Consider the following 10,215-nt stretch of genomic DNA (forward strand, 5'->3'; position numbering starts at 1 on the left):
CTGTCTTCTTCACTTGCTGTGCTTTGTAGTTTGTTTTGATAAGTTTGGATTGTTTCTGTTTATGTATATGGGTATGTATATGTATGTGTATATGTGTGTATGTATATATGTATATGTATAGATTATGGGAGATGTTGTTTTAATGTCCACATAATTTTATTTCATTTGTAATTTTTTTTTTTTTTATTTCATGTTTTGTTGTTGGACCCCAGGAAGAATAGCTGTAGCTTGCTACAGCTAATGGGGATCCTAAATAAACTAAACTAAACTAAACTATGTGAAAGAAACGTAGAGAATAATTGTATTTTGTCTGTTCTCACCTTTTCATGTCATTCAACATTTCAGCTTAGAGAATGACAAACAGTCTGATTTCAGTATAGCAGTAACATTTATTCCACCCAAGGAAAAGCTCTACATATGAAGCTACTATTGTCCCATTTAGCAGTTTCTACAAACCCAAGGTGAGTCCTTCCTGCATGTGTGACAGGTATACTTTAAGCAGTGAACACAGCGCTCAGTGCTGTGGTTCCTGTTGCAGAGATTGAACACCTGGCCTGCTTAGAATAATGGAAAAAACTAAAAAAAAAATTAGGTTTAGTACATTTTCCCAAAGTAAGAGTTGTAGTCTGACAGAGGCATAGCAAGAAGTTTTTATAAGGGTGGCCAGGCAATAACCAATGTACGTTGAGGGGTGGCCGAAGGTGGATAGACGCCAGAACCTCAGGATGAAGGGCTGGTTATTCTCCTGCAGCAGTGTGTCGCACTGAGCTTGACGCAGACATTTTTGATCTATGCTCAATTTTTAGCGTGGTCTGTGCTACACACTGTGGGTCTAGATACGGCCGAGGATGTGAGGAAGAGGGGCGAGTTTGTTCAACAACGGAGGGACATGAGGGCCAAAAAGAGCAGAGATCCAGGTGGAAAAAGGGTCCCAGCACTTTCGCATTCACTGCGACCGCTACACAGAGCACCTGGTTTCAGTCTTTAAGCTACACTGTTCCAACCGGATAATTAAGGAGCACAACATCCATGTTTTCTAAATGAAGACAAACTACAGCCTTTGCTAACAAATAGATGCATTTATAGTGGATACAATTCTTTCAGGTTTCAGTTCTGGGGCAAACATATTTTCCATTGTTAAGACTTATTTTTATCAATAATCCCTCTGCAAATAAATGAATGATTTAAAAATGCTTTACAAGTAAAAATATCTACATAAATTATTTAATATGTTTTTATTAAAATAGTTATTTATGTATGATTTCACTGAAGACTCTTAGATGAATTGCAGACATAATTTTCTCTTCCCCCCAAAAACACAAAATCTAGTTCTGAAAAGAGCACGAATTATGTACTAATCATTAATTTCAGTATATTTATGTGCATATATTTATAACCAAACACCTAGTCCCTATCTCTAGAAAAATGATCTAAAAATAAGTAAAACATTGTCAAATTAAGTGTATTTACCCTTAATTTGAGCTGGTAAATAAGACAATTAGCCGATTCCCGATGTATGAAAAATCTGGCAAAAACGCTGGCATAAGTTGGATCAGTTATGAGCAGGTTTTGTATAAGTTATGAGGATGCTGAAGCACGCTGGCACACTTCCACATACGGCATGTTGAGAAATTTTGAGCATATTGAAAATGTATTGACGTATGCCAGCGTATGCTCATACATGGGCCATAAGTTAAGATAGACCGCAATAAAACAGCAGTTAGGTTAATACCGCCATCAAAATGATCTTTTAATGCAGAGCGGGCGCCTCCGGGCGCATCGCTGCCGCCCTCAGGATGCCTGTGCATCATTTCCTGGGCATTAAGCTGCCGTGCATTATGCATAAATGAGGCCGTCGTTGGACAGAAGTGCTGGACTCGTTATCAATACTCTATCTTCACGCCCAAAATCCATAGAAAGTTCAGCGTCTGCCAGCATTTTAGGAGATTCTGGGACGTCAGGCAGACGCTGGATAAACCGGCATGGTGTGACAGGAGCTTATCCAGCTGGTTGCCCCCCCCCCTGTAAGTTATTCATCACATTCTGCAGAGCATCACTTACGGTCTATGACCACCCCCATCTTTGGCTGGTAGTCAGAGTCAGTGAGCTGCCAGAGAGCGAAGGCCTCCCTCGGTGTGTCCTGCAGCAGCCGGAAGGTGATGCTGATGGTGTGCTCTGGAGAGAAACCAGCAGGGTGGACTAACCTGGAAACGGAGGGAAGAAACAACAGAAACAGCAACATGCTGAGTTTTCTATCATCCAAGGAGCAGATCAGCTGTTAATCAGCCAGACAAACACAGGCTGAAACGCCTGAAGCAGCAGCCTGTTTTCCTAAAGTCTCACTTGGTGCTTTGTGTCAGCTGCACATCTCTGTACAGAGTGAAGGTGGGGAGGGTGTTAAAGACGAAGGGCTCGGCTGCCACCCCCTCCACCGATGAGTAGCCTCTCTGGGTCAGACCGAAGGCCTCCATCATGTTGTAACCTGACCAACACACCAATGAAAGCGTCAGACTCCGTAGAACATGTCTGTGTTCATGTGTGATGAGGTGGAGGAGGACGGTCACCTTTAACGATGTGGTTCTGGATGGTGACTTCAGGACAGACTGCAGGACAAGAGGACAGACAGATCCGAGACATTACCGGATAAATGATGGCGAGAAGATTTAATGACGGTTTAAAAAACAAACAGACTGAATGAAAGCTGCTCAGTGGGGCAGTGGGGAGCACTGCCGCCTTCAAGCAAGAAGTTCGATTCCCGGCCCGGGGTCTTTCTGCATAGAGTCTGCATGTTCTCCCTGAGCATGGTGGGTTCTCTCTGGGTACTCCGGCTCCCCCCACAGTCCAAAAACATGACTGTTAGGTTCAGTGGCTTCTCTAAATCCTCCTAAGGTGTGTGCGTGAATGTTTGTTTGTATCTGTGTGTAAAGCGTGACAGAAATGGATGAATGAAAGCAAACCTGTTTGCCTGGAACACACTGGTCTGTTTTTATCAAAGAATTGGTTTAAATGATTGGTGACTGGTTGCAGCATGACAGTCAGGCTCCGACAGCCCCAAACCTGGTGCTTAGTCCTTCTAGCAGCTGCTGAAGTCTTCATCAGATCTTTGACTGTCTGAAAGCACCATGGGAGTCACTGAAGTCTGGCTGGAAACCTCTGCACCTCCATCATCTCTGAACAACAGCTCCAGTGTATTCTCATTATCAGTTCGTATGAAATTGTACGAAAAGTTATGCACCGTAATTTTGTACGTTTTTGACGTTTTTTTCGTCGTATTTCATCGTATTTTGACATCTTGCCTCGAGACAAGATATCCTTGCGCATCTTACAATTCAATAACATAGAATTTAACATACAATTACCCTTAACCCTAAGATACCAAACAGCAAGCAACGTAGTTAGAGACATGAAGAAGTAATTATTGCACTGCTTTTCCCAGTTTTACGTCCGTCCACAGATCTGCTTTTTTCGTCTGTCTGGCTGCGCATGCGCACTGATCTGTTTTTTCTAGGAAAAACGTCAAAAACGTACGAAATACTGTGCATAACTTCCTCCTTTAACTTTGACCACATGTGGAACAAAGAGCAGCTCAAAGCAACCAGATCCTGCTTCAGTCCAGAGAAAAAGCTTTCATTTGTTCAACGCCTGAAAACTAAAATGTTCATCTAAAAACAAACGAACATTAAAATATTTACCTTCATTGTGGACAGGATACACCCGGGGGGGGAGCCTGGCTGGAGCTGGAGCTGTGAAAGGAACCAGTATGAACCGCTGCTGGAAATAAACAGCTTTAGATATAAAGTTAATGATCTGATGGGTTCATGTCAAAATATAAAAAATTCCCTTTCAGTCAAACAATTCTTTTCTAACTGCTTGTAAACAGATGCTGGTGTTTCCAGGATAATCTTAATTAGGGCTAAAACTAACAATTCTTTTAGTATTCGATTAATGTTAAATCGTTTTTTGATTAATCAATAAATAATTGGATGGCGAAATGTTCCTTAAAGATTTTATACAGAATCAAACCAGATGAAACTTTTCCACCTGTTTAGTTCTGAATGGAGCATATAGACAGCAGAATACATTTCTTTTTCATCTTTAATGTAAAACATTTATATATTTCTTTATAATTTAGGTATAATTCCTGCTCTAAGTGCGTCGCTCTGTCATCTAAAGGACATTTTACAGTCTCTATACTCAAGTTAATGATTTATCAATTACTAAACTATTTGATTATTTTAGTAATCGAATAATCTGATTAATTTGGAAAATAATAGAAACAAATTAATCTGGCTGGTTTAGGGATTTGTAATCCCACTTCTGCTGAGACATGAATCTGAAGCTATAGATTTGCTCTGGATTTGCTAAACTTTGAGTCACTTACTGCTTGATTGAAACCAGACTGCCAGTTTTATAAAGTTTGAGGGTGTGAATACTTCTGTGAAGCGCTGTGATTACTTCCCACCTGTAGGATGGAGAATAGAGACGGCGGCGCCCTCTGCAGGGCCGAGGAGGGCGTGCATGCTGATGCGGTACAGAGTCTGGGGCTCCAGGTGGCTGAAGCAGTAACTGCTGGTGGACCGGTCCACGGTTTGCTGCTTCGTTAGCTTGTCTGAACACAGAGCCAGACCTCACACTCATGTTCATGGCGGATAAAAAGGGAAACATGGCGGCAAAAGCTTCCAGAATTACCTTTAACAGACTGGATGACAACCCGGTACCCATCAACTGCAGAGACCGGCCTCCAGGACAGACAGATGCTGGACTGGTCCGATCGGACCACGCTGATGCTGCTCACACGCAGACTGGCTGCAGAGAACAGAGGAGGACTACAGATCAAACCAGGAGGGAAAGCCAGAGTTTCATTTAGCTACCAGCTCTGAATAAACCGCAGAACAGTGGAAATATTATTTGGAGTTTTCTGATCCGAGGCGGCGACTCCCTGATGGCTGCGGCTGAGCACCGCTCCTGACAACCTGCTAACTATACATGGGTCCAGTAGGTTAGTTTATGACCTCCACTGCCTGCTGGAGCTACGGTCATCAACTGTTTTTTCTGGACTCTAAATGTTTAAGTAGCTTTGGGCTCATGGCCCAGAGGCCCACAATGCAGCGGACATGCCAAGCAGCCAGACCGGAGGAGGAGCAGGTGAAGATGGCGTGACAGGGGGCAAAAATGCGGCTGTCGCATTGGGCTAACAGCGAAGCTAAAAGCGAACCCCTACAAATCGTCACTCCCTTCAATGCTGCTCTCCAATGTCCGCTGAACTAGAAAATAGATCCTCTGGAACTGGAACTCTCTTCAAAGAGGGAGTTTAGTGACTACTGCGCTGTCATCCTGACCGAGACATGGCTTAACTCATCAATACCAGACAACACCGTTAGCCTGGAGGGGCTCATATTTTACCACGCCAGTAGAAACAGCGAACTCAGTGGTAAGACCTGAGGAGGTGGGCTGTGTGTTTACATCAACAACTCCTGTAAAAAAGCTAGATTGGTCTCCAGCTTCCGCTCTCTGGACATCGAGCTTTAGACCGTTCACTGCAGACCGTTCCATCTGCAGAGAGAATTTACTGTTGTTAGCATCAGTGCTGTGTTCCCAGCGCTAAGGCTAAAGAGGCCATGAGTGTTCTCTATCAGACTCTCTGAGCTCCAATCTGCACCCAGGGCATTTCCATCATTGCTGGGGATTTTAACCAGGCTAAATGGAAGACTGTTCTCCCTCATATTTACCAACATGTGGACTTAGGGACAGAACACTCTGGACTCTAACATAAAAGACAAATGCAGAGCAGCCCCCACCTCGGCTCGTCAGACCACCTGTCTGCATGCTAACTCCTGCATAGCGGCCCCTGCTGATCAGAGCTAAACCTACAGTGAAGCAGGTAAGGGTGTGGACTGAGGGGGCCACGGAGAAACTCCAGGAGGGTTTTAAAAGTTCTGACTGGAACATGTTTAAAGCTGCAGCTACAGATGACAACAAATATGCCATGACTGTGTCAGCCTACATCAACAAATGCATCGATGCAGCTGAGGTGTTGAAGACTCTGAGGAGAGTCAATCCAAGGAAGGCCCCAGGACCCCACAGCATACCTGGGCAGGTGTATAAGGAGTGGTCAGATCAGCTGGCTGGTGTCCTCACAGACATCTTTAACACCTGGCTGGACCAATCCATAGTGCCATCATGCTTCCAGTCTGCCTCCATTATTCCAGTCCAAAGAAGCCTCAGGTCGCCTCCCTCAATGATTAGCGGCCTGTCGCTCTGACTCCCTAGCCTCGTGAGCCCATCCTGATCTCGTGAGCTTTCAAGGTTTCACTCGTTAATCAGTCTGGAGACTCTCCGTTGAAGAAAATTTGGAGCCGTTCACCAAACGAACGTCCAATCAGCGTTGGCTTTGAGGCGGGTTGAGGTGTGACGCAACGAGAAGCGCGACAGTTCAGTCTAAAGAACATGGCGGCTTCAGCCGATGAAACTATTGGCTGCTAGACTTCCTCACCAACAGACCTGTCAGTCCGGGTCGGACAGAACGCCTCTGATGTCATCAGTCTAAGCCCCTCCCCTCAGGGCTGCGTCCTGAGCCCCCTGCCGTTCACCCTGATGACACACGACTGCGTCCCCAGGTTCACCACCGATCACATGGTGAAGTTTGTAGACGACACCACGGTGGTGGGCCTCATCAGAGACGACAACGACCTGGACTACAGAGAGGAGGTGGAGCAGAGATAACAGCCTGATCCTGAAGGTGGAGAAGACCAAGGAGATCATGGTGGACTTCAGGAAGAAGCGGCCTAACCACGCTCCACTGCTCATCAACAGCTCAGCTGTAGAGGTGGTCAGCAGCACCACATTCATCACAGACACCCTCACCTGGACTGGAAACACCACCTCACTGGTCCAAAGGGCCCAGAAGCGCTTGGACTTCCTGCCCCCCCCATCCTCCCCACCTTCTCCAGAAGCACCATAGAGAGCGTTCTGAGCAGCTGTCTCACTGTGTGGTGTGGAGGCTGCAGCGCCTCAGACTGGAAGAAGGTGAGAACAGCAGAGAGGATCATGGGGGCTCCTCTTCCCTCCATTAAAGACATTTCATCCCAGCGCTGCGTGTCCCGAGAATAGGAAACAACTCTGTTTGTCCTACTGACTTAATGTTCAACTCAACGTTCTGCTGCTTTTGCACCATATTCATTTTTGCTCTGAACTTTTTCATATTAATGCCTTTTTGCACCATTATTTAAACTGTTTTTCTCCTACATTGTTCACATTCTGATCACTGCTGCACTTTATATTGCTAATGTTTATCTGCTCCAACTGCAAACTCATTTCACTGTTGTAAGCTGTATGCAATGAAATTTAGTTTGGTATACACTCTCTGTATACAGAATGAAAATAAAGTTGGTCTAAGTAAGGTTTAACCCCCCCCAAAAGCAGGGAGGTCCGTCCTCCATCTCCTCATCAGTGTGAGGCTCCTGAACTGAAGAGCGAGGGCACAGATTATTTTTCATTTTTTGTTTAAATCCGGAGAATTCTATTTATGAACTCATGGTAAACAAATTAATCTCACTATAATTTCTGATTACTGCTGAAGCCTTACACTCTTTGACATGATTGTTAAATCTAATCTAACCTGTTCTAATCTGTTCTAATCTATCTTTAGCTAATCTAATCTGTTCTAATCTAACCTGTTTTAATCTGTTCTAATCTAATCTGTTCTAATCTATCTTTACCTAATCTAATCTTTTCTAGTCTAATCTGTTCTAATCTAACCTGTTTTTATCTAAACTGTTCAAATCTCTTCTAATCAATCTTTTCTAGTCTAATCTGTCCCAATTCATTCTAATTTAACCGGTTCTTATCGAATCTGTTCCACTCTAATCTGTTGTAATCTATAGTAATTTAACCTTACCCAATCTAATCTCTTCAAGTCCAACCCATTCCAGTCTGAACTGTTCCAATCTAATCTGTTCCAATTTATTCTTATCTGACCTGTTTTAGTCTAATCTGTTGTAATCCTGTTTAATCCAATCAGAAGCTGTTCTCTGCAGCGTACCGGTTTTGCCCTGAGCCGAGCCGCTGCCTCCCTCTTGGTTGCGATACTCTGCGGTGACTAAGACGCTGTAACGTGTATCCGGCTGTAATGAGTCCAGCACCACCCGCTTCTGACCACCTGGGACCAACACCTGCAGACAACATAGCAGTCCTTCTAGACTCTAAATGCAGGACAGATCTCTGACACCTCAGGGTTTGATGGGTCTGGTCTCAGAGGAGCCACTCACAGTCCTGTCCGGGGTCTCGGCTCCCGTCAGGGGGGCGTAAGTCACACGATACTGGAGGACGTGAGCGTTCGGAGGCACCCAGCTCACCGCCATGCTGACTGCAGTTTCCTCTGAGATGGAGACGCTGGACGGGCCTCCGCCTGACACTGCAGCAACAGAAAACACATGACAGGTTCTCACTGCCTGCCCACGACACAAACACAAGAAATCCTTCTGACAAAAAAGCTGTTTGGAAAAACTGATTTATTCATCTGACAATGGTTAGAAGTCATGTATGTCCTCATGCATGGTGGTTTACTGTTAAAAAGTGTTCACAGCTGACTGTATCAGAAGCACTAATCAACAACAAGCTGTGCAGCGGAGACAATAAGACTTCATGGCACTGATCAGAGCAAACAGCCGCGGTTCTTCTGTCTTTTAAAGCAGTCTAGGTCTGAAGTGCTTCAGGTTCATTAAGGTTCAGTCTTTGGTGTTGTTTGTTTAGTAAAAGGAGTCACCACCTTGAAATCTGACTCTTCAGGTTAAAATGTGTGAGTGTTTGGCCACAGGTGATAAAACTGCAGAAAGTTGCTTGTTTTTGATATCAGCTCTTTGTTCATATGAGAAAAGCCCATGAGAGCACGCTCTCCAAAACACAAATCTATTGAAGTCATGTCAGGGAGGTTATATAAGCCCCGCCCATTTCTCCTCTACCGCCTACAGGTGTGACGTCAACTTGCTGCCATTACTAATCAACTGTGTGGAAAGTAAAGATGTGGAACCGTCCCTCTTAAATTCAGTGCTCTGATGTTGGCTGCAAACGGGGGCTATTCTAACAATCAGGGTCTGCCTGCAGAGCACTAACTAACTGCTTTACCTTTTTAATTAATATGTAAGCCCCTGGGAATGTTGCTAACATTACATCTCCATGCAGTGTACAGATTTCTATCACATACTGACTTTTCTTTGATAATCTGCTATGTGGACGTCTGTAAACTGCTCTACATGTTTTTATTTTTCTGTGCTTTTGTTTGGGTTACAGTATTGTGATTTCCCACTGCTGTGAGGAAGGCCTGTATTCCACCATGTCGGTCTTTCTGGTTCCGACTGGCTGAATCTGAAAGCCTCAGTCGTATCGGCCCGTGTAAAACTGTGCCAGCCCCCATAGCGGCTCTGTTCTTCCTGAACAACCAACACCTTGGTAACAGAAATGCAGAGTTCATGAATGCGCAGACACACGAGCCAGACTATCAGGGAAAAAAGGAAAGGGTTAATAAGGGGGGGGGGTTAAATCAGCTCTATTTAGAAATGATTCTCCTAATGATTCAACACGAATTTGATAAAAATGTCAGAATGATTATTTATGCAAAATACCAAATGATGCTCTTTTAATGGATCAATAAGTTATACAGACATGAAAGGATGAACCAGTCTTTAACCATCACATATCTTTAAAGACAGAAAAAATATTTTTAGCAGCAGAGATTATCAGACCTTCAGCTTAATGATGAACGGATAAAGGATCAGATTCCTAAAGTTCTGAGACTTTCTCTGCTTTGGTCCTTTAGAGCATTTGGTCGTAGCATGAATCTCCCTCTCAGTCAAAAGTATTGACGATTGCCCAGAAGTAAAACGTAAATAACTACAGAAAAGGATCAGGGCCACTGAAAAGAAAAAAAAAGTTAACTGATTTTTTATCTGGAGTTCAAGATGTAAAAAAGTTAGAATTCTGATTTTGTATTTACCATATTAAAAATAAAATAAATAATCAGTTAGTTATTAAATTGTTTTTACAGTGTCCCTAATCCTCTTCCCTGAATAATATTATAAAATTAAAAGTATTTTCTAAAATGTTTTTAACCTGAGCATTTAATCTTTGGCATTTTATTTATCCAGACTGTTCTCTACATCCGGTCTGTTCTCTACATCCGGTCTGTTCTCTACATCCGGACTGTTCTCTACATCCGGT

The 10,215-nt window shown here is 43.8% G+C and overlaps 1 protein-coding gene across 1 annotated transcript in view; it reads right to left on the minus strand.

Moving 5' to 3' along the window:
- The window catches only part of LOC107103667 (collagen alpha-1(XIV) chain-like), a 67,073-nt gene that overhangs the window by 17,312 nt on the left and 39,546 nt on the right, over positions 1-10,215 (minus strand). The window contains exons 16-23 of the mRNA XM_015403457.1: positions 8,268-8,413; positions 8,042-8,171; positions 4,690-4,806; positions 4,463-4,609; positions 3,693-3,743; positions 2,565-2,603; positions 2,344-2,482; positions 2,062-2,204 (exon numbers count right to left, since the gene is read on the minus strand). Coding sequence (XP_015258943.1) covers positions 2,062-2,204; positions 2,344-2,482; positions 2,565-2,603; positions 3,693-3,743; positions 4,463-4,609; positions 4,690-4,806; positions 8,042-8,171; positions 8,268-8,413 — 912 coding nt within the window. The remainder of the gene's footprint in view (positions 1-2,061; positions 2,205-2,343; positions 2,483-2,564; positions 2,604-3,692; positions 3,744-4,462; positions 4,610-4,689; positions 4,807-8,041; positions 8,172-8,267; positions 8,414-10,215) is intronic.

The sequence above is a fragment of the Cyprinodon variegatus genome, unplaced genomic scaffold (genome assembly GCF_000732505.1).
Source record: "Cyprinodon variegatus isolate N-32 unplaced genomic scaffold, C_variegatus-1.0 Scaffold1501, whole genome shotgun sequence".
Lineage (NCBI taxonomy): Eukaryota > Metazoa > Chordata > Actinopteri > Cyprinodontiformes > Cyprinodontidae > Cyprinodon > Cyprinodon variegatus.